Below are 25,297 nucleotides of genomic sequence, written 5' to 3' on the forward strand. Positions count from 1 at the left end.
TATGATGTGGTTACCAAGATATGCCCATATAGGGGAAATTAAATATTAATCTATTTCCAGAATGATATGGCATCATTAGAGCTTCAGGAGTTTATCAATATAGATTCAGATCTTGTTAGTTATTACAGAAAATTATGGGATATGTAAGGATTTAAGAATAGAAGATCAACCCTCCCCCCCAGAGGGGGGCAGAGAATATTCTAATTAGGCTAAGGGATTTTTGAATGATTGTTTGCCTTCTCTAGGGTTCAGAAACCATAATCAGTAAGTGTCAAATATTAAAACCCTGGAATGGAAAATGCAGTGTGAAAAGTGGAATCATATCCGTGCTTTATATAGCTGTATAAGCTATGCGACTCTAGTTCAGAATGGTATGAATTAAAGTCAAGAAGAGCTAATGAAAAGGAATGGTGGAACAGTATATTATTGAGGGAAACTGTGAGCTGTATAGTCTAGATCAGAGGTTTGGAAAGAACTGGAAAGAAAATCCAGACATAGAGACAATTGAAATATTTGAACCATATGTTAAGTATGTGTGAAGGACAAAGTGCTGACTTTTCAGAAACATAGTGCTAAATTAATCTAAACCATAGGCCTCAGTTTCTATTTATCAAGAATCAGGTGAGCAGGAGAACCCACATCTCTGGCTATAAAAATTATGTCACTCTAACCATTAAAGATGTAAACAAAGACTTTCCCTCTTGGGAAAGCTTAGGTACACTCCCCTTCTCTATGGACCATCAAGTTTGACCAATTTTTGTAAGGGTCATCAGAAAAGAGGAGGTGGAATGGGTTGTGGTTTTTGTGGGGGTTTTTAACACTGCTTCAGCTTCTGTAATTTGGCTTTTCCTGCTCTCTATTTCATAGAGAGTTAGAGCTTCCCTGCTTCTTACAAGAACCAAATTAAATTTTAACTCTTTGCTGCCACTTTAAGAGGACTCTGAGTAGTCATTTTAGGTTAGTGTTTCAATACCCATACAGCTTTTGTGGGCTTAGTATAGTGGATTTAGGGAGAGATGACCCCTGACTCAGCTCAAGGGCTGGCACCTGTGGAGAGTTTTACTCTAACAGTCCTTGATGCTGATTGGGAGTCTCCCTCTCCCTGAGACAAACTAGCTGAAGCAGAGTAACTCAATGGAAGCAAAGACCAGGAAAGGATCCAAAAAATTTACCTGAAGGAAACCTGGCCTGTAGAGTTGCAGTCAGGCAACTTAAAAGCGTATAACCCAGAGGTAAGCAATCTGATGAGCCAAATGGTAAGCTGACTCCTCAGAACTCCAAATACTCTAGGGTGACTGCTGGTGGACGGGTGACCCCCCCACTGTGAGCCTAGTAGAGAGACTAGGATAATTTGTTGAGCCACAGACTCGGAGGTGGCCAGTGACAGACCTCATGCTAAATTATGGGGAAAGAACAATCTAAAGTAAAAGTTGCAACAAAAGAACAGGAAATACCCAAAGACAGCCAGCAGCAAGATTGGGATAAATTTCCAAAACACTGAGGCAAAGATAAGAAAAAGATGATTAAGTAATATTGTTTTATATGGGGGATCTGGCCTACGATGCACTAATAAGAGAAGTTTTAAATAATTTACTTAAACCCCCTGTTATTGAAGTAGTATATGTCAAAGGACATCAGTCAGGGAACTCGTTTGAAGCTATGGGTAACCACCTTGCTGATGAGATGACTCAGACAACTGGGGAAGGAAAGCTTGTAGGGACAGAAAGGTATGTTATTACTAATACCAAAGATTCCTTCATGCACCTCTCCAACCATCCTTTACCGATAAGAAAAAGAAGAAAATGTTGGACCTGTGGGCTAAGGAGTCCAACAAGGGACACTGGCACTTGCCCAATGGATGGGAAGTGCTGAACAAAGCAAGTATGAGGCAAGTCTTGCAAAATTTACATCAAGGAAGTCATTGGGGAGTCCAGAATCTGTGTGATGTGGTCTTAGCCAAGTATGTATCTCCTGGCCTCTATACAATAGCCAAGCAACTGGTAGATGGGTGTCTCATTTGATGAAGAACAAATAGGGCTGCCCAGCACCAAACGCTGGCAGGGTGATGACCTCTGGGAATTCAACCCTTTCAGAGCATACAGATGGATTTTGCTGAGCTGCCTCCTGTTGGCTGCCTCAAATATTTGTTGGGTATAGTAGACCATTTGACCTTCTGGGTAGAAGCCTTCCCTCTTTCAAGGGCAACTGCCCCCATGGTCAGCAAATTTCTGCTAGAGCAAGTAATTCCCCAGTATGGTATGGTGGACAGGATTGATTCAGAAAAAAAAAACTAGAGAATACTTTGCCAATGGTTTATAGTCCTCAAGGTCTTTTTGGTCCAGAAAATTTGTGAAAGGTTTTGTTTTTCACCTCGTGTTTATGAAAGGAAATATTGATATGTGAGATCTATATAGCTTATTTATTATCTGTTAAAAAGAGGAAATTATACATATAACTATAACACTAGCTTGGGTAAAGAGTGTACATTGGACTTTTGAAATTATTGTATAAAACTAACATTGATAGAGGATCTTATTTTCTTTGAAAATAGAAGTATATCTGGAAGAGGAGATAAAATAAGTTATAAAGCAAAAACTCAAAAGAGGTTTGTGTTTAAAAGTTACTTAATTGTAAAGTTAAATTTAAGAGAACGTGTTGTTTTATGTCGCTCTAAGAAAATGAAATGCCAGCATGTTATATTTCATGTAGGTTAAGAATTTAATGTTTATATTATATCTTAACTACTAGATAACCTTTCCAATTATGTTGAGTAAATGTGAGGGGCTTTGGAAAATGATTAGGAAATTAAAAATAATGTATACCTAATTAGATGACTTATCAATAAGTAAGATTGAAGGGTGTTATCAAACATGTTATCTGCTTTTGGAAATGTAAACTATTTTACTGTAATGATGTCAAAGCTGGAATTAATGATGCTAATGAGGGAAGTTATCAAAGTTTATGCCCCTCTGGGTTTCCTGAAATTTTAAATAATGGGTTGGACCTTGCTATAGATTTGTAGGTCCAGGTATAACTATAATAATTGAAAGATTATTTTGTGAAATCTAGTTCTTAATGTGTTACACTTATTACTGTTTTGTTAAATTTAGAGATCTCAGCCCCTGAATTCCCAAACCTCATCCCCCCACCCAATCACCAGGTCCTGTCTGTTCCCCCTTAAAAGATTCCTTTGCTGAATATGGGGAGAAGAAGGCAGCAGCAGGAGGATGGTGGAAAATTGGCAGAAAAATTCTTATCTCAAAAACAATAGAAAGAGAGAAAATAAAAGCACCTGCATGAAAATGCCAGCAACAGGTTTTGATTATCTCTTCATTTTTGTTGACAAATTTTCAGAATGGGTAGAAGCTAATGAAACATCCTTGGAAGTTTTTTAAAAAATTCTAAATGAGCCCCTCCCTGATTTGACCTCATGCTAGGAATCAGGTCAGACAATGGCCTTGCCTTTCCAGATAAAATCTCTGGAGTAATACTCCAGATGCTGGGAGAACTTGACTGCTTTTTGAATGTTTAGAAAGTAATCCTATTTAATGTATTCTGATGACATAGATATTCAGAGTAGATATATGTGATATATGTGTAAGGATTTCCCAGTTTTTCCATTTTATTTTTAAAATCCTTTCTGACATCTAAGAAATCTTTCTGGAGTAGAGACCAATTTATATTCTCCTCTGAAGTTTCATATATAACATCCCTTCTATCCTTTTCTGAGCTATTTTCCTTATCTCCTAGGTAACATTCAATAGATCCTGCTTTTCCTCTGACCTTTCTCATTTATTTAAGATTTGTTACCAATCCCAAGTATCCCAAGTGTCTTATAGTGGGGGGAGGGTTTGCTGGTGTTGAGAATCCTATAGGCTTGCTTACTGGCCTAGGGCTATAGCTATTAGGAACTCCAGGAGGTTACTCATTAAGAAATTCCAGAGGCTCTCTCTGGATGGTCTATGCTGGGTTTGTCAACTGTCCACTCCTTATGCCTGGGGTTTTATCTGGACTTTCTCCACTAGGAACCCAGTTACTGGGCCAGCCCAACAGGGTCTTTGCAAAAGATGAAAACACCTAGGATGGTTTCTATGCTATTTGCCCTGGGAATGCCAGACCTGCCCTGCAAAACTCCAGGGGTTCTTCTGGGAACACCAAGGGCTCTCAAAGTGGAGCTGTCCAGAACAACTATGCTGGCCAAATGGGTGTTCTGCAAAGCTGCCCTGCAATCTCCCATTAAGCTGGAACTCTACCACTCCATGGCCACACAGATCACACCACAAAGGTTTCTGCTCCCACAGTTGAGTTTCTCAGTTTAGTCCCACACCTTGCTGCACTGCTGGTGAACTGGGTCTCTAGTCTTTGCCCTTGCACTAGTACACTCCACTCTTCACAGGCAGACCTTGTTGGGAGATGTTCCCCTCTTTCTATGGGATTTTGTTGTTCCAACAACTCTTAAGTGACTTGATACATGTCAATTCTGAGGGAAAACCAGTAGGGCGTAAAACAGTGCCTGACATCTCTTCACCATCTTGGTCACATATCCCTTGAGCATATTTATTAACAAATATTGAACTATCAATGAATTCAATCAATTAGTCATTCAATTAACACTCATTTATTAAGCATATGTACATAGGATATGAAGAGAAAATGAAACAATTCCTACTCTCAAATTGCTTACATTCCTCTTTTAGGAAACTATATACAAAAATCAGAATATATAGACTATGTAAAAATAAGTAGAAAATAATTCTTAAATGGCAGGTACTCTCAATGGAGGGAAAGTAGAAAAGTCATCACATAGAAAGTCACTTGAGATGACGTTTGAAGGAATAAAAGAATTAATAGAAGTGTAGATTAGGAGCAGCAGTGTCCCAGCAATAGAGGAGAGACATTGAAAGAACGTGGAAATCAGAGAATAGTATCATTTGGAAGGAATGGATGGAGGCTAGTTTAAGTGGACTTCAGTGAGTTGTTCAGTATATAAAGGAATGACAAAGATGTCTTGAGGTCAGGTTATGAAAAAAAATGGACAGTAAACATTATGGTCTATATTAGATCTTAGAGGAAACAGGAAAAATAATGTCCATTAAAAATATGAGTAGTATGACTTGATACCACTCTGGTAGCCATATAGAGAGAGGAAGGAAAAGTGTAAGACCTGATATAAATGATTTGAGTGAGAAGAACTTACATAAGACTGAAAAGTCTCTTAAACTAAAATAACAGGCATTATTTTGCTAGGAGTTAGTGAAAGGAAAAAGATTTCAAAAGATGGATTGAAGATAATAGAAGGTCAGTTAACCTCTTTAGACTTGGGAGGCCAAGATATATTTTGTAAGAACAGAAAAATTCCATTCGATAAACTGCTTTGAACTGTGCTTTTTCATATAGATTGTGTGGTGATGACAGGATAATGGAAATGTGAGGCTTCTATCAGAGGAAGGAAAAACAAAAAAGACAAGCTGATCCAGTTCAAGTTTATCTCAATCTCACAGGTTGATTGGAGAATAATTTGTATTTTTTGCCAGCATTCGAATACATGTATTCATGTAAAGTCTATATAACTACCCAAAATGTTCTCCCTCATGCCTCCAATGAGAACAGCAGGTGGCAGCAGATTTGGTTGTTCTGGAAGGAGCTTCCTGTAGACTGTCCTTAACATTTCTCTATGCCTTTGATAAGTCTCAACAATTAAACCAAAACCTATCAATCCAGCTTTGATTTTCAGTGTCTGCTGATTTCTGCTCTGACTCAAAACTTTACAGTCACCTCTCTCATGCCCACAGAGTATGACCTTGGATATAAAGAATAATAGTGGAGGTAAATAATCCACATGTAATCCAGTTTCAAAGATATTGAGCAAAAAAAAAAAAAAATAACCCTATAAGCAAGCTGAAATGGTTAGAAGTAATTGGAGAAATTTGCCTATCTCCCGTTCCCCCAGTAATTCCCAAGGTATATTCAGTCTCTTGTAAGGATCAAAAATGATGAGGACTTGTGGTGCCTTTCCAATGAGAAAAGATATTGGGATAACATCGGAAAATATCAGAACATAGAAAAGTTTATGGGAATAGATTGAAGAGATGGTGGATATATATGGAGTGTTCACCAATGATATCTGGATTCTCAGAGTTTTAGAAGAAATTCTGGGGGAAATCTCTCTACAGCTCAGGGAGGGGACTCATCACACTGGGAGGCAGCTCTTTACCTCCCCATGCAAAGACATGCAAATTGAGCTCCTCCCTCTGAGGATTAATGTCAACAAAAACCTGCTTGCTGCTCAGAGAGAGGAGCTTATCTTCTGTGGGGTCTTTATCTGCCCAAGGATCCCACCTAGAGAGCCTGGACAATGGGTTTTGGACTGAGTGGAATCTTCATTCTATTTTACAAGGTGGTTTTGTCTTTGGTTGGTTTTTCCATTAAGATAAAAGCTCTTTGAAATAATGTATTTGTAAAACTATTATCTTTATTGACTTTTTTTTTGCAGGAGTGCAATGTGATGTTCTGCTGGAGGAGTCTGGGGGAGATGTGAGGCAGCCTGGAGGATCTCTTAGTCTTTCCTGCAAAGCTTCTGGATTCCCTTTCAGTAGTAGCTGGATGAACTGGGTCCGCCAGGCTCCAGGGAAGGGACTGGAGTGGGTCGCAGGTATTAATAGTGATGGAACAAGCAAACAGTATGCAGACTCTGTGAAAGGCCGGTTCGCCATCTCCAGGGACAACAACAACAACCTTCTGCAGCTGCAGATGACTTCTCTTAAATCTGAGGACACAACCCTGTATTACTGTGCAAGAGACACAGTGAGAAAAAGGAGCAGGAGATCAGACATGAAACTCCCTCAGCCAGGTCTCATGAGGCTGTACTTCAAGGAAAAAAACAAGGAGACCACAGACAATGACAGGTGAATAATGAGGCTGGAATGAGATCAAACTCTGAGTTTCTTAGCAATTTGCAGTGAGCATCTATCTTCTCTGTCTCTTTGTCTTTGTAATCTCCTATGTCCTTAAGAATCTTTCCTGTTGATGATGACACAGGCACAGAGAAAATATGTATTTTCTTAAGGGTTTATATGCTTTGTACATGGTGACTAATTTCCCTAAGTTTTCAAACAGGCAATCAGGAATTATAAAAGAATTACTATTTGTATCCTGTACCACTTTCATATACAGTGTTTATGTGTAAAACATATCTACTTGTATCTATATGCATATAGTACATATACAAATCTATATGTATGTATCCCATCTGTGTACACAGAGGATCAGAGTGTCTTGTCACTGTAATTGGAAGGAATGTGAGGCTTCATTTCAATCAGACATCTCATGTTATCAAAATTATATTCCTCTCATTTCATAAATGATTCTCTTGCTTTGACTGGATTTATCTTTGTGTGCCTCAGATCCTTGATCTTTGATATTAGAATAATCTTCTCTCCACGGCACTAGTTTAAGGAGACCTTAATTTCTGTAAGGAAAATTTCAGGAACCTGTGAAAACAAACATTTCCCTTCAAGTATGTCCTCTCCAATTATTTCTTTTTATAAAAGTATTATATTTGCATGTAAAAGCATTTTTTATTTTAATTCAGTATTTTCACCCAGTTACGTTTTAAAAAACAATTTTTAGCACTCATTAATATAATTTTGTTTCAGATTATCTCCCTCCCTCCCTCTCAACCCCCACCCCATCATTAAGAAAGTAAACAGTTTGATACAGATTATAAATGGGTAGTCATGCAAAAAATTTTCATAATAGGCACGTTGAAAAAGAAAACATAGACACCCCAAGAAAAAAAATACAAAACTTCAAGAAAAATAAAGTAAAAGAAAAGTAATTTTTAATCTGCATCCCAACACCATCAGTTCTTTCTATGAGCATGAATAGCATCTTTCATCATAAATCCCTTAGAGTCCTTGCACCTACTATATTTCTAAGAAAAGTTGTCATTCACAGTTGATCAAACTACAATATTATGCTTACTTTTTACACAATACTTTTTACTTTGCTTCAGCTCCTGTGAGTATTTCTAGATTTTTCTGAGAGCATACTACTCATCATTCGTTTATTTGTTTTGTATAACACTCATTTTTAATGTTAACTCTTTATTTACAACATGTCTGAGTATGATTTTAGCCTGCTGGTGTCTATTCTTCAGAGAATCTTTTTCTTAATCATTCTTTGAGTAATGGAATAAACACAGAAATGTTATAATACAGATTTACTCTGACCAATGCTGGCAAAACATTTGAAAACATATGTATTAAAGATTTAGACATCTTAGGGAGGCACAAATTATTTTTTTAAAAAGTTAGAACAGGCACAATAGACATGATGGTGATTTTGTGCCAAGTCACACTTTTTACAAAAAAAACAAAATTAAAAATTTGGACCAGCCCCATTGGACAAATGTTTGGCAAATGTTTCCATCAAATAAGCAGTGGAAATGTTGCAAATTTCTGGTCACCAGAAAAGCTCACAGACCCGTGGAAACCTGTAAATTTGACTATTCTAACTATCCCCTGCCAAATGTTTGCTTCACTAAAATTAGAAACCAATTTGGAAATACAAATTGGAACAAATGTTTTTAACTTAAATGCCTCAGTTGTTAGCATGAACCCAGAACAAATATTTCTTTTTTTCAATAGCCATGATTATGAGTATACAACTACAATATATATCACTTGTATATTCAATGAGGTTTGATCACACACAAAATCAAATTAGTTATGTTGTTATATCTTAACTCCATCCTTAAGGTGAGCTTTCCAATGCTTATTTATTTTGTTCTAGATCCTATAAATGAAGCCATTGTACAGATGAATAGAGCAATGGATGGAGAAATATTAGGCTAAGAGCGGGCTAGATTTAGCACAGATAAATCAATAGAGCATATATAATCAAATCTCTACTTACAAGGAAGAAATTCCATTATCACAGTGGTACTAATACATTTCTTCTTAGGTGATCTCACCACAGAACCATATAAGTTAATGTTCAATAACAATCAAAGTGGAAAAGGTAGAGGTGGGGAGCTCCCCATCCCTATTAGCTAAATTGAGATAAGGACAAATCGAAATATTAGCAGAGGGAGTAACTTCTTCTAGCACAGGGCCAGTAAAGATACATCACACTTACTCAAGATCATAGCTAATTTGATTTTTATCATAATACATTACCATATAGTGTAATTTCATTTATTAATCAAATGGTCATGTTGGATTTATTCAGCATTTACTTAGATTTTTCTATTTGTATTCTATGCATGATGCTGACAAGATTCTAAAAAATCATGGTATCTAAATAGGAATTTGTGTTAGAAAAGCAATGAATTATTATAAAATCAGTCTAATAAATGGAAGCTTAGTAACTGAAGAGGAACATTACTCAAAAGAAAATAATATCTTGAGGGCAAACCTGTCCAAATTAACTATACATATATAATATATAAAAACGTATTATATTTCTATCTTTTGTTTATGGTTTGACTTCAGTATGAGTTTGTAGTCTAAGCTATATATATGTAAAATAAAGCATAACTTTATGTGGAATGAAATCTTAGATTTTAAAGTTATTTTAAATATGTGGCTAAATATTTGGAGATCAACTTAAAATATATCGAATCTATAAAATTTATGATAATTTAGAAAGAATGATTTTTATGGACAATTGAGATCAATTCTTTTTTTTTAAGGAAAATTCCATTTATTCCTAAACTTTCTGGTGCTTTTTAAAATTTTTCTTAAAAAATTTATTTGTTTTGAATTTTACAACCTTTATCATAATCTCACTTCCCTCCTTTCACCCCCAGAGAAGGCAGCCTGTTAGTCTTTACATTATTTCCATAGTACACATTGTGAATGTGATGAGAGAGATCATATCCTTAAGGGAAAAAATTAAGTATGAGAGATAGCAAAATTACGTAAGTAGATAACAGGTTTTTAAAAAATTAAAGGTATGGGGCGGCTAGGTGTCACAGTGAATAGAGCAATGGCCTTGGAGCCAGGAGTACCTGGGTTCAAATCTGACCTCAAACACTTAATAATTACCTAGCCATGTGGCCTTGGGCAAGCCGCTTAACCCCATTACCTTGAAAAACCTAAAAAAATAAAATTAAAGGTAATAGTTTTTGGTCTTTGTTCAAACTTCACAATTCTTTCTCTAGATATATATGATATTCTCCAACACAGTTATCCCACAATTGTGCCTGATTGTTGCATTGATGGAATGAGCAAGTTCATTAAGGTTGATCATCACTCCCGTGTAGTTGTTAGGGTGTACAATGTTCTGGTTCTGCTCAACTCGCTGAGCTTCTGGTTATGCAAATACTTCCAGGCTTCCTTGAATTCCCATCTCTCCAGGTTTCTAATAGAGAAACAGTATTCCATAACACACACATTCCACAATTTGTTCATTCATTCCCCAATTAATGGACATTCACTTAATTTCCGATTCTTTGCCACCACAAACAGGGCTGCTCTGAATATTTTTGTACAAGTGATGTTTTAACATTTTTCATAATCTCTTCAGGGTATAGACCCAGTAGTGGTATTGCTGAATCAAAGGGTATGAACATTTTTGTTGTCTTTTGGTCATAATTCCAAATTACTTTCCAGAAAGTTTGGATGAGTTTTCAGATTTCCCACATTCCTTCCAACATTCATCATTGTCCTTTCTGGTCCTATTGGCCAATTTGAGAGGTGTGAGGTGGTATCTCAGAGATGCTAAACTTTACATTTCTCTGATAAGTAATGATTTAGAGCAATTTTTCATATGACTATAGATCACTTTGATTTCCTCGTTGCCTTTGCACATCCTTTGGTCACTTGTCAACTGGGGAATGAATTGTTTTTTCAAAAAATTTTCTGTATAATTTAGAAATTAGTCTTTTTTTCAGAAATACCAGTTACAAAAATTGTTTCCCAATTTACTACATTTCTTTTGATCTTGGTTAATAAGTTTGTCTGAGCAAAAGCTTTTTAATTTAATGTAATCAAACTTATCTAGTTTGTTTTTAATGATGTTCTCCATCTCTTCCTTGGTCATAAACTGCTTCCTTTTCCATAGATCTGACAGGTAAATTATTTCTTGATCTACTAGTTTGCTTATAATACTCTTTTATGTCTAAATCCTATATCCATTTTGATCTTACCTTGTTATAGGGTGTGAGGTATTGGTCTAATCAAAGTTTCTTCCATACTAACTTCCAATTTTCCCAACAGTTTTTATTAAAGAGAGAGTTTTTATCCCAATATCTGTACTCTTTGGGTTTATCAAACAGAAGATTACTATAATCATATCGAGCTATTTCACCTAGTATATTCCACTGATCCACCACTCTATTTCTTAGCCAATACCAAAGAGTTTTGATTATTGATGCTTTATATTATAATTTTAGATCTGGTAGGGCTTAGCCACCATCTTTTGCACCTTTTCCCCATTAAATCCCTGGAAATTGTCCACTTTTTATTTCACCATAAAAATTTACTTACATTTTTTTCTAACTCATTAAAATAATTTATTGAATTTTTGATTGGTAGGGCACTTAAATAAGTAGTTTAATTTTTATAGAATTGTCATTTTCATTAGATTAGCTCGGCCTGTCCATGAACAGTTGATATTTGAACAGACATTTAAATTTGATTTTATTTGCACGAGAAGGGTTTTGTAATCATTTTCAAAGTTTCTGAGTCTCCCTTGGCAGATAGACTCCCAAATATTTTATATTATCTGAAGTTACTATGAATGGGATTTCTCTTTCTAGGTCTTTCTGCTGCATCTTGCTAGTTATATTAGAAGAGTTGAGGATTTTTGAGGGTTTATTTTTTATCCTACAACATTACTAAAGTTGCTAATTATTACTACTAGTGTTTTTAAACAATTTTTTGGGATTCTTGAGGTATACTATCATGTCATCTGCAAAGAGTGAGAGTTTTTTCTCTTCCTTTCCAATTCTAATTCATTCAATTTCTTTTACTTCTCTTACTGCTGGAGCTAACATATCCATTACCATATGGAATAGTACTAGTGATAATGAGGATACTTGTTTTACCCCTGATCTTATTGGGAATACCTCTAGCCTCTCCCCATTGCATATAATGCTTGTTAATGGTTTCAGACAGATACTGCTTATGATTCTAAGGTACAATCCATTTATTCCTATGTTCTCTTGTGTTGTTAGTAGGAATGGGTTCTGTGTTTTGTCAAAAGTTTTTTCAACATCTATTGATATAATCATATGATTTCTGATACTTTTGTTACTGATATAATTAATTATACTAACAGTTTTCCTAATATTGAACCAACCCTGTATTCCTGTAATAAATCCTACATGGACATAATTTGTTATCCTAGTGATAATTTGTTGTAATAGTTTTGCTAAGATTTTATTTAAGATTTTTTTTTGCATCTATATTCATCAGAGAAATAAGTCTATAATTTTCTCTCTCTTTTTTAACTCTTCCTGGTTTAGGTATCAGCACTATATTGGTGTCATAGATTGTGTTAGACAGAGTTCTGTCTTTGCCTATTTTCCAAAGATATATAGAATTTGAATCAGTTGTTACTTAAATATTTTACAGAATTCACTTGTGAATCCATCTGGCCAGGGGAATTTTTCTTAGCAAGTAAAATAAATGGTTTCTTGAATTTCTGTTTTTGAGAAAGTATTATTTAGGTATTTAATCTCCTCTTCATTTAACCTGGGCAGCTTATATTTTCATAAATATTTGTCCATTTCTATTAGATTATCAAATTTATTGGCATAGAGCTGGGAAGATAATTCTGAATTTTTACTTAAATTTCCTCCTCATGGGTGGTGACTTTCCCTTTTTCATTTATGATACTAGCAATTTGCTTTTCTTCTTTCTTTTTTTTAATCAAATTGATCAGAGGTTTATCAATTTTATTGTTTTTTTCATAAAACCAACTCTTGGTTTTATTTATTAGTTCAATAGTTTTCTTGCTTTTGATTTTATTAATTTATCCTTTAATTTTTAGATTTTGTAATTTGTTATTTATTGGGTGGGGTTAAATTGTTCTTTCTCTAATTTTTTTAGTTGCATATTTAGTTCATTGATTTCCCCTTTCTCTAATTTATTCATGTAAGCATTTAAAGATATAAGGTATCCCCTGACAGCTGCCTTGGCTGTATCCTATAAGTTTGGTAAGTTGTTTCATTATTGTCATTATCTAGGATACAGTAATGAATTCTTTCTATAATTTGTTTTTTGATCCACTCATAATTTAAAATGAGGGTATCTGGTTTCCAATTAGTTTTGGGTCTATAGCTCCCTGTCCCAATATTGCATATGATTTTTATTGCATTATGATCTGAGAATGATGTATTCACTATTTCAGACTTTCTGCAATTGATTATTAGGTTTTTAATGCCCTAATACATGATCAATTTTTATTTAAGTGCCATGTACTGCAGAAAAAAAGGTATATTCCTTTCTATTCCCATTGTTTCTTCCACAGGCCTATCAAGTCTGGGTTTTCTAACAATCTATTTACCTCCTTAATTTCATTCTTGTTAATTTTCCAGTTAGAATTATTGAAATCTGGGAGTGGGAGATTGAAGTCCCACCAGTAGAATTTTGTTATCTATCTTTTCCTGTAACTCCTTCAACTTATCCTCTAAGAATTTAGATGCTATACCATTTGGTGCACACATATTTAGTATTATTTTCTTGTCTATTGTACCTTTTAGGAGGATATAGTTTCCTTCCTTATCTCTTTTAACACTAGCTATTTTTACAGCTGCTTTGTCTGAGATAAGGATTGCTACCCCTTCTTTTTTCACTTCAGCTGAAGCAAAATACATTTTGCTCCAGCTTTTTACCTTTACTCTATATGTAGCTCTCTGCTTCAAATGAGTTTCTTGTAAGCAGCATATTGTGGGATTGGTTTTTATTCCACTCTGCTATTTGCTTCAATTTTAAGGGAGAGTTCATCCCATTCACATTCAAAGTTATAATTGCTAGCTCTTTATTGCCTTCACGCTATGTCCCCTCTGTTTGTATTTTTCCCCCTTTTCCCCTTTATCTTATTCCACAGTATTTTGTTTCTGAATACCACCCCCTTCAGTATGTTTGTCCTCCTACATCAATCCCCCTCCCCTTTCTTTCCCCTTTCTCTTTTCCCCTTCTTCCTTTCCTTCCTTCTGTAAGTTCCCCTTTTTCTCCCCATCCCCATCCCCCTTCTCTTTTCCCCTTTCCCTCTTTCCCCCTTTCCCCCTTTTCCCCTTTTAATACTTGCAAGGTAAGATAAGTTTCTTAACTTAACTGAGTGTGTCTAAGTTAACTTTAAGCCAAGTCTAATGAGATGAAGATTCAGGTGGTTCTTACCTCCTCCCTTCTTCCCCCTCTGTTATGGTAGGTCTTTGGTACCTCTTAATGTAATGAGATTTACCCCCATTCAATCTCTTCCATCCTGCTGTCTCCTTTATGTCCCCCTTTTTAAGGAAGTATTGTTTTTAAATCATTGTATCTGAGTTACAGAAAATTCATGAGTGTCCATCACTTCTGGTGAAGTAAATTCTCTCTAATAGAGTTAAACTTCTTAAGAGTCATGTGAATTTTTCTCCCAGGTGGGGATATAGCCGGTTTCAGCTTATTGGATAGCAGTATTTTTATTACCTTCTTTTTTTGTCTCTTGAGCCTCCTATTTGATGTCCAAATTTTCTATTAAGGTCTGGTCTTTTCATCAGGAAAAGTTGGAAGTCTGCTATTTCATTAAATATTCATCTTTTCCCCTGGAAGAGAAGGCTCAGTTTTGCCAGATAGTGAATCCTTGTCTGCATTCCAAGCTTCCTTGCTTTTCAGACCCTTTGATCCCTTAACGTTGATGCAGCAGGTCATGTGTAATCCTTACTTTGTCTCCTTGTGTCGAAATCACTGCTTTCTGACTGCTTGTAAGATTTTCTCTTTTATCTGATAGTTCTGGAATTTGGCTACAATATTCCTTGGAGTTTTCATTTTTGGGTCCCTTTCCAGAGGAGATCAATGTCTTCTTTCAATAATTATTTTGCCCTCTGGTGTCCGGGGTCTTCTTCCCCGGACTCCCGAGTGAGCTCCTCAGCGGGCACTGCTTCAGGCGTCCCTGGTATTTCCCTCCCCCGGGGATCAGCGAGGAGGGACTCAGGCAGACACTTCTTCAGGAGGCATATGTTTTATTAGGTGCAGAGGGATCCCCCGAATAGCTCAGGGTGATGGCTAATATAGGGGGTTCGTTCTGGGCTGCCACCCCGATCCGCCCCGAGGGCAGAACCTACCACCCGATTGGAGCAATGGACATAGGCCAACCAGGTGAAGCCACTGCTCCCCTTAAGGAACCGTGTCTTCTTTAGATTGGCCTGACCTCACTCTCGGGGAGGTCCTATCCACTCAGGCGGTCAGGGCCGACCCCCGACAAACTCCCCCTTTTTGTTTAACACAATTAGCGCCCCACCTGCTTATGGGGGGGGCAGAGCACCCTGGCTCAGCTTGGTTAGTAATCACACAGGGGCTGCCCGAGCCCGGCGATGGCGTGGGCCTAGAAGGTCCGCCTTCAATGCCTCCAGAGAACGAGAAAAGATGAAGAACAATAGTTTCAGGATACATGGGAAAAAGAGACAAATCACAATAAACATTCCTACAGCCGGCAAGAAGGAAAACAACCATCTCAGGTGGAGGGCACCCGTAAACCATTTTAGAAAGGAGTCTTCTTGATCATCCCACTCAGATCTGAAATGGGAGGAAATGTTGTTGAGCTGGGCTATCAGCATATCTAATTGGTGGATGTCATTGGAGGTGTTGTAGGCTAACATCGCCCCCTGTAATGCCTGTTTAACTCTACCCCAGTCTGATGGGAACTGTGACATATTTACAGGCAAATTAAGCACACAGAGAGGCTGATACTTATAATGGCATTGAAGTTTCATGTACCCTGCCATAAGGGCCAGTCTATCCCCTAACCAGAGGACTGTTGTTTCCAATGCTCCTATTTGCTTCTGTAGAAGGGAGTCAACATGTTGCTGGTAATACCAGAGGGAGACCTGGTTTGTTATGAATGTTTGGATAGTAGAAGCAAACATAGTCACCTCACTCTCTAGTTCCTGGATCTGCCATTCCTCATACATCTCAATAGCCAAGTTCACCAAACTCAAAGCATCCCCGATCCCATCCCTCCTAGTACGTAAAAACTTTTCCCCCAACACTGCACGGTACAATTTTTTCACCAAAGAATCAGCGGGGGACAACGCAAAATCTTCTGCTTTGACAGGTAGGAGTTGGTAGGGAGGGGATACAGCTAGGAACACAGCATACCCAGTATGATTATACCGTAAAACATTTGTAAAAATCGTGTCAGTACAAGTGATGTTAAAAAGGGGTAAACCAGCGGACTCCCCCTTTAGTTGAATAGTCAGGTTAGCAGGGGGACAAAGAAGGAAGAGAGCGTCCGGAGGGGTGTGCGCGGTGGCGCTCAGCCGGTAGCACAAGCGGTCTGTGCCGTCCTTGGTTTGATGGCAAGAGCTGTTAAGAGTCTTAAACACATTATACCATTGTTGGAATGAAAAGTCATGACAGGCATCATCATTACGAGGGCATGGCCACAGGCGAAAAGAGGCGTTCACTCCCCCTAAGGCCGCTCCTATTTTCCAGAGGTCGGGATGCATCTGTCCATACGGTAAGGCAACAGGAGTGGGAGAGGGTCTCATGGTGTACGTGGTGTGGTTCTGCTGTCCATCCCCAAACCATAACTCAGTGTTGTTAGGTAGCCCAAGTGGTCCTAGTCTTGGGATGCCCGTGGAGCAGGGTACCGTAGGTATGAATACTTGTGAACGGTGGCCTATTGGGCAGGGTGGTAGGGAATGCAAAGGCACTGTGGAATTAGAATAAGAGGAATTCTCCGAAGGGTGCTGCTCCGATATCTTTTCCTTCGTTTCTTCACAGGCCCTGGTCCATTTGACGGGCACCCAGCGTATTCTCTCACCTGTTTGGAGACATAAGAAACCCTTTCCCCACACCTTAACCTGTACAGGGCCGTGCCAACGACCCTCCTCATCTCTCCACCAAACTGTGGTCGGACTTTGCAAGTGTGCTTTTTTATCATGTTTTTGTGTTTGTTGTTCATCATGTTTTTGTGTTTGTTGTTCATGTTTTTGTGTCTGTGTTGATGTTGACAGCATCTGTTTCATGGCAGGGGTGATGCCTTGTTCATTATCAATCAAATAATTCCTAGTGAATACTGCTGTTGCTACCTGGGCTGCAGTGAGCCTACCACGCACTCCCCCTTTTTGTTTAATGAGAGTGCGCTTCAAGGATTGATTGGCACGCTCCACGATGGCTTGACCGGTGGGGTTGTAAGGGATACCGGTAACATGAGTGACACCGAATTGGTGGCAGAAGCGAGCAAAAGCAGAGGAGGTATAGGCCGGGCCGTTGTCGGTTTTTAACAACCGAGGTATCCCATGGGTGGCAAAGCAGTGAAGACAATGAGCTATCACATGGCGTACAGCCTCACCAGGCTGCAAAGTGGCCATAATAAAGTTAGAAAAAGTGTCCACAGTGACATGAATCAGGCTGGCCTGAAAGTGGGTGACATCCATCTGCCAAATGTCATTAGGGGCCAGGCCCCGGGGGTTGGTGGCATGTACAAGCGGAGCAGGGCGGAAAGGGACACAATGCCTGCATTGTCGGACAATGCGACGTGCCTCTTCCTTAGGAAGACCATAAAGCCGTGCAAGTGTTTTTGCTGGGAGATGAAATGTGTCATGAACAATAGAAGGATCTGCATACATGACTATCTCACTTTTGATATCAGGGTCAAGGAGAGCCGAGTCAGCTATGGCATTCCCTGAGTATATTGGGCCAGAAGTGGACACATGAGATCTGACATGTAAGACATAGAGGGGGTCAGAGCGGTGTAGGAGAGACTGTTGTGCTTGGTGTAAAAGATCTATGACTGCAGAATTGGACAAAGAAAGATCTGCTATAGCTAACTGTTGCAATAAGACAAAGCAGTAATAGCTATCAGTGATTAAGTTAAAAGGCTCATAAGCACACAGTTCTAAGGCTATCACAATGGCCTGCAATTCATTCTTTTGAGCTGAGGTATATGGGGTTTGTAGCACCTTCAATATCTTCTTGTCTGGAATATAAATAGATGCTCTATGGTGTTTGGTAGCATCCGTAAAAACATTGACTCCCTGTACTGGCTGAGGAACTACAGGGTTGGAGGGATACTTCAAAGGGAGTTGCAACCATCCTCGTAATGAGGGAGGTGGATGACCCTGAGAAGTGGGATAAATAGACAATAACATAGCCCACTCCTCAGAGTTCTGTGCTAGATGAGTAAGTATTGCAGGATCCTCTTGGAGCAGTAACATAGGAATGGTACCAAAAATAGTGATTGCAGCTTCCGCTGCTTTCAAAAGGAGTTGTGCATCCACTTCAAACTTGGAGGGTATAGACTTCATGGATTTAGATGAATGTACCCATTGTAAAGGACCTGTAACTTGGAACACTACTCCGGCCTTACCCAATGAAGGATGACACAGCAGAGTTACATAAACCGGAGCGGCTGGATCTAATCGGGCAACAATTGATGTGGATGCTAAGTCCTGTATCTGAGTAACAGCTTCCCTGGCTGCAGGGGTCCATGTACGAGGCGAGTTCAAATCAGATGAGCCTTTTAAAATATTATACAATGGATACATCATATCATTGGAAATAGGAACTACATTCCTCAGCCATTGGATTGAACCAATTAATTTCTGAAAGTCATTTAATGTAGAAACTTGAGCTGTATCAATCTTAGGAGATTTCTTCACTAAATCCTTGTATACCTGATGTCCTAAATATGTGTAGGGAGGTTCTGTTTGTATCTTTTCAGGGGCAACTTGTAACCCATATGCTGCTAGGGCTGAGGTAATCTTTTCTAAAATAAGCGAGACATCAGTCCGGTGGGATGCAGAAATTAATATGTCATCCATATAATGAATAATAATGGCTCCCGAGTGTTCTCGCCTAATGGGCATCAAAATCTGTGCAACATAAACCTGACATAGAGTGGGACTGTTTGCCATGCCTTGGGGAAGGACTTTAAACTGAAAACGCTGAGCAGGTTCTTGATAATTTACAGCAGGTACACTAAAGGCAAAGCGCTGTCCATCTACAGGGTTAAGGGGTATACTATAAAAACAATCCTTTATATCTATAACAGTTATGGGCCAAGTCTTTGGAATGGCAACTGGAGAAGGCAACCCAGGCTGGGTGGTACCCATAGGTTGTAGAGTGGCATTTACTTTTCTTAGATCTACTAACATTCTCCATTTCCCACTTTTCTTTTTGATTACAAAAACTGGGGAATTCCATGGGCTGGTGGATGGCTCTACTTGTCCAGCCGATAAAAGTCCTTGTACTATGTTAGCAAGGGCCTGTAATTTCTCTTTGGTGAGGGGCCACTGATCTACCCAAACCGGTTTGTCGGATCTCCACGTCAGTGGTATGGGTTGCGGCCCTCCAGTGACCCCTAGTGGTTTAAAGCTGTGTCTGTAGTCAGAGACAAGCCCAAAGTTTGCAAAACATCCCTCCCCCATAGGGACATAGGAATAGTAAGTACCAAAGGGCGGAAAATCCCTGCTATATCATCACTTTTCCATTTTAGAAATCTTAGAGACTTTTTCGCCAAAGTTCCTCCTGAAACTCCCGTGATGTCTTGGGGAGTTTTTGAAAGTTCCCAACAGGGCTGCCAATCTTTTGTGGATATGACCGAGACATCAGCACCTGTATCAATTAAACCTACAATCTCTCTTCCCTCCACTATAAGTGGTAAAGTGGGATGGTGGGCTGATATAGCCTGTGTCCATGCCACAAATGTGTCCTCATTGGTACACTCTCTCCAATCCTTATCTATCCAGGGGAGGGAAATAGCAAGAGCAACAGTCTCACCGCCTTTTAGTTCTATTGGATAATGGTGGGGATTTGTAACAGTTATAGAAGTCTGGCCTGGGCTTAGGAGCTGTGTGTGGACAATGACCTGGGGAGCGAGAGCAGTTCCAATCACTAAACGGTGGAAGTCCCTAGGGGAGGCTTTAACAGTAGTCGTAGTCCATGGGCTCAATTCTGTGCTCTCTGAGAGGGGAATAGTAACCGAGGGATTTAATAGGTCAGCCCTGAGGTCGGGCCCTCGGCTTCCCGACCCCTCTTCCCGTTTCCCTGCGGCCCATCGTTGCTATACTTCTTATTTTTCTGTCTACAATGCTTTGCTATATGACCAGGTTTACCACAGACAAAGCACTTCATTGCACTCTTCTGGGAATTACGGCACTCAGCTTGAAAGTGACCGGCCTTCCCGCAGCGAAAACAGTTTCCTTTACCCTTTGATCTAGGCACTAAGCTTGTGGTTTGTAAAGCATTAACGAGGAGGTTAATAGAGGTTTGGAGAGGATGGGGGGGGGGGTTCCTCGTCTAGGCCCTTATCAATTATCTCCTTTAAGGAGGGGTCAGCAGGCAGAGTAGCTAGCAAGCCTTTTGAATGAGTTAGCCCTCCCTTTATCAACTGAATGATTAAAGGCTGTGCTGCATTTCCTGTCCCGAATTTCCCTTCCACAGTAGTCTGCACTCTGCTGATAAAATCTACAGCAGACTCCTTGGTTCTTTGTTTCAGCTGCTGCAGGGGGAGTCGAGGTTGCTCGAGCCAGTTTGTTCAGGGCATTCAGTCCTGCTATCTGCACTGCCCTGACAATGGGTTCTGAAAGTTGTAATTGAGCCTCCACCGTGTTAAATTGGCCACATCCAGTGAGTTGATTAGTGACTAAATCAGAATTATTTGGGTCTATGATCTCAGCCTGTAGCCTGGCCTCTCTGCGCCAGTAGGCAGCCCAGGCGGTGTAATGTGATGACTCTAACACCGCTTGTAAAGTTTCATCCCAATCCATGGGGAGCCAGGCGGCAGTCTGAGTGTTAGAACTTATGAGCCGTTTTACATAGGCAGATCCTGGCCCATAATTATGGACTGCCTCTCTGAGATCTTTGATAAATTTGTACGGTATTGGGCGGCGAACTCTAACCTGTTGGTCGTTTTCTCTTTGCACAAATATTGGGTAAGCAGCTGCTGAGGAGGTAAGATAGTCTAGGTCTTCTTCCTCTACTTCCTCCCCATCCTCCAAAGCCTTATGAATGGCCTGCTGTAAACGAGTCCGGCGGGGTGCCTGTCTGGGGACGGTTGCCCCAGACCCTTCCTTTCCTGTTATCAGCACGTGGCTCCGGCCATCTGCACCCTGTCCGCAGATCCCTTGCCATTCTGTATGTTTGCCCTTTTGTTCTAAAATCTTACTATCACTTTTTACCGGGGCAGGCGATCGACTCGCAGCAGCCAGTTCTTCCCAAGGGTATTTGGGGGCTGGTTCCCTCCAGTCATCAAGCCCCTCATCTGGGGGCGGGGGCCATTCAGGTTCCCCCAGTAATGAGGGTCCTGTTTGTGATTCTCCGGACACGGCTCCTTGTGGGGGCTGCGGGTCAAGGGCCACAGCCACCACGGAGTAAATTACAAAGTCTGTGTCCGTTAGAAAGCCAGGTTTTTCTGTGTTGTAAGAGGACATTTGAGTTCCTACCACTCTCCACTTCTGAGGGTCAATGCCGGTGTGGGAGACCCAAGGAGAGACAACCAATATTTTTTCCACCCAATCCTTACATTCTTTTATACGGACTCTTATACCATGAGTCTTTACTAGTGCATGTACTTGACATGCTAATACTCCTGAATCCTCTGGCTGTAAATGCTTAGACATTCCTTTGCCCATCTTTACTCCCTCTAGGTGTCCCGTGGACCTAGGGTGTCTGCCTCTTCTGTTTTTACTTAAACAGGCTTACCTCACTCGGCGGGGTCTTCGGGTGTCCCTGTTCGGGGGCCAGTTCTGTCCGGGGTCTTCTTCCCCGGACTCCCGAGTGAGCTCCTCAGTGGGCACTGCTTCAGGCGTCCCTGGTATTTCCCTCCCCCGGGGATCAGCGAGGAGGGACTCAGGCAGACACTTCTTCAGGAGGCATATGTTTTATTAGGTGCAGAGGGATCCCCCGAATAGCTCAGGGTGATGGCTAATATAGGGGGTTCGTTCTGGGCTGCCACCCCGATCCGCCCCGAGGGCAGAACCTACCACCCGATTGGAGCAATGGACATAGGCCAACCAGGTGAAGCCACTGCTCCCCTTAAGGAACCGTGTCTTCTTTAGATTGGCCTGACCTCACTCTCGGGGAGATCCTATCCACTCAGGTGGTCAGGGCCGACCCCCGACACTCTGGTTCCATGATGTCAGGGAAATTTTCCATCACTAGATTCTGTAATATTAAGTCCAGGTTTTCCTTCCTTCCTTCCTTCCTTCCTTCCTTCCTTCCTTCCTTCCTTCCTTCCTTCCTTCCTTCCTTCCTTCCTTCCTTCCTTTCTTTTGCTTTTCTTCCTTTCTCCCTTCCTCCCTCCCTTCTATGTTCCTGCCTTCATGCCTTCGTGCTTTTCTTTCTTTCTTTCTTTCTTTCTTTCTTTCTTTCTTTCTTTCTTTCTTTCTTTCTTTCTCTATCTCTTTCTTTCTTTTTCTTTCTATCTCATTCTTTTCTACCTCTTCATTTCCTTCTTCGTTCTTTTCTTTTGCTCAAGTCTTATTTCACAAAATTATTGATATGACAATGTTTTAGTGTTCTATCTATAACATGCATATATTCTATATCAGATAGTTTATTTCCACAAAGAAGGGGTAAGGGAGGGAAGGGAGTGCAGGGAGAAAATTTGGAACTCAAATTGGAAAAACCAAAAAAATTGAAAATTGCTTGTACATGTAAGTTAGAAAAAAGTTTTTCTAAGTGAGATATATTTGTACAATTTACATTTCCTATCGAATAATATGCTTTTGCTCTCAAAGTAGGATTTTATGAATTTTTTTTAGAACTAGATTATTACAGTCATTTATTTCAAAGTATTGTATATGTAATCCTTTCCATTGATCCACCACTGGCATTTCTTAACAGATACAAACTGGTTCTTGATAATTATAATTTTATTATACAGTTTTAGATCGCATACAGTTCATCTTCATTCACATTTCTTTTACTGATTCTCTTGAAACTCTTTTTCTTTTGCTCTACCATAAAAGTTTGCTATTACTTTTTCTAGCTCTATAAAATAATTTTTGACAGTGTGATTATCATTCCTATGAATAATTATAATTTAGTGCAAGAATAAGTATAATAAGTGTAATTTAATGCAATAATAATTCATATAAAATTATCATTTTTCTTATATTAGCTCGGTCAACCTACAAGGAATGAATATTTGCCCAGCTGCTTGGATCTGATTTTATTTCCTTGAAAAGTGTTCAATAATTGTATCAATATAGTTCTTGTATAATCTTGGCAGGTAAACTCCCAAGTGTTTTATATTATTCATAGTTACTTTACATTAAATTTCTCTTTCTATCTCTTACTGTTGAATGTTGTGGATGATATATTGAAATGCAAATGATTTGTAAATTTATTTAGTATCCTGCAAGTTCACTATAGTTAATAATTATTTCTAATTATTTTTTCTTGTCTAGGTTCTGTAAATATAATATCCTATCTTTTGAAATGAATATTATTTTGTTTCCTCGATTCTTATTCTAATCATTCAATTTCCTTTATTTCTCTTTTTGCTCTAGCTAACATTTCTAGTGCAATTTTAAGTCGTGGAGGGTATGATGGGCATGCTTGCTTCACCCCTGATCTTGTTAGAAAGGGTTCTAGTTTATTCCCAATATGTATATACATATATATATATATATATATATATATATATATATATACATACTACTCATAATTTTAAGGTAAACTCAATTCATTTCACTTATTCACTAGAGTTTTTTAATAGAAATAGGTCCTGAGTTTTTTCAAAAACCTTTTTTGTATCTTTTGAGATTATCATTTGATTTCTGTTCATTTTGCTGCTGACATGGTCAATTGGTTTTCTCAGTTTTGAATGAATACTATATTCCTGACATAAATCCCAGCTGATCAGTGTATGCTCCTTTCTGAAATCTCCTTATTCTATTTTTGCATGCATATCAATAAAGGGAATTAATCTATATTTTTATGTTTTCTGTTTTCCTGTTTTAGTTATTTGCAGAATCATATTTCTCTCAAAAGAAATTTGGTAGGACTCCACTTTTTTCTATATTTTCTCAAATAGTTTATGTAATAATGGAATTAAATGTGAAGTTAAGTTCACATGTGAATTTTCTAGTCCTGGGGATTTTTCCTTAGAAAATTCATTCTTTTTCTATGATTAAATTAATTAAGTATTAATTAAGTATTCTCCTTCAATTTTTCCTGAGCTATTTGCAAATATTCAAATCTTTGTTAGAATTGTTGGCTTATAACTGGGCAAAATAGCTCACTAATCATTATTTTCATTTCCTGTTCATTGATGGTACCACCTATTTGTTATTTTTTAAATTACATTAACCAGTAGTTTTTCCATTTTTCATTGAACCAGCTACTAATTTTATTCAGTTGCTAAATGATTTTCCTACTTACAATTTTAATTATTTTACTTTTATTGTTCAAGATTTCCAACTGTTTCCTTAAGTTGGGATTTTTCATGTTTTTTTATCTAGAGTTTTTTTTCATTTCATGCCTAATTCATTAATCTGTAATTTCTCTATTTCATTACTTTAAACATTTAGAGATATGAATTTTAACCTATGTACTGCTTTGGCAGCATCCCATCAATTGTCATTATTTCATATCCCTCTAGCATTGATTGTTTCTATGATTGACATTCAATTCTTTAGGATTAGGTTATATAGTTTCCAATTAATTTTTAAACTATTTTTTCATATCATGCAAAGATTGTAAGTTTTTGTTTAATTTTTATCTGATGGGGATGCATTTAATATTTCTGCTTTTCTACATTTGTTTGTGAATTCTTTATCCTTTAATACATGGTTAATTTTGGTGAAGATGCCATATGTCACTGAGGAAAAAAGGTATATTTCTTTCTATTTCCATTTAGTTTATTCCAGAGATTTGTCACATCTAACTTTTCTAAAATTATTATCATTTCTTTAACTTCTTTCTCATTTAGTTTGAAGTTAAATTTATTTAGTTCTAAGAGAAGAAAGTTGTACTCCTCCACTAGTATACTTTTACTGCCAGTTCCTCCTGTTAACTAAATTAATTTCTTCTTTAAAAAATTGGAAGTGGATGCCTTAGAGTTCATATATGCTCTGTATTATTGTTACTACATTGTGGTACCTTTTTTTTTGCAAGATGTTGCATCTTTCCTTATT

At 38.4% G+C, this 25,297-nt stretch overlaps 1 gene segment (V, D, J or C); it reads left to right on the forward strand.

The window, feature by feature from the left end:
• Positions 1-7,541, forward strand: part of LOC141506488 (immunoglobulin heavy variable 3-74-like) — a 95,421-nt gene extending 87,880 nt beyond the window's left edge. Inside the window, 1 exon segment of the V gene segment in view lies at positions 6,494-7,541. Within this exon segment, the coding sequence occupies positions 6,494-6,909 (416 nt within the window).
• Positions 7,542-25,297: the final 17,756 nt, after the last annotated feature.

Source organism: Macrotis lagotis, chromosome 1 (assembly GCF_037893015.1).
Source record: "Macrotis lagotis isolate mMagLag1 chromosome 1, bilby.v1.9.chrom.fasta, whole genome shotgun sequence".
Classification (NCBI taxonomy): Eukaryota; Metazoa; Chordata; class Mammalia; order Peramelemorphia; family Peramelidae; genus Macrotis; species Macrotis lagotis.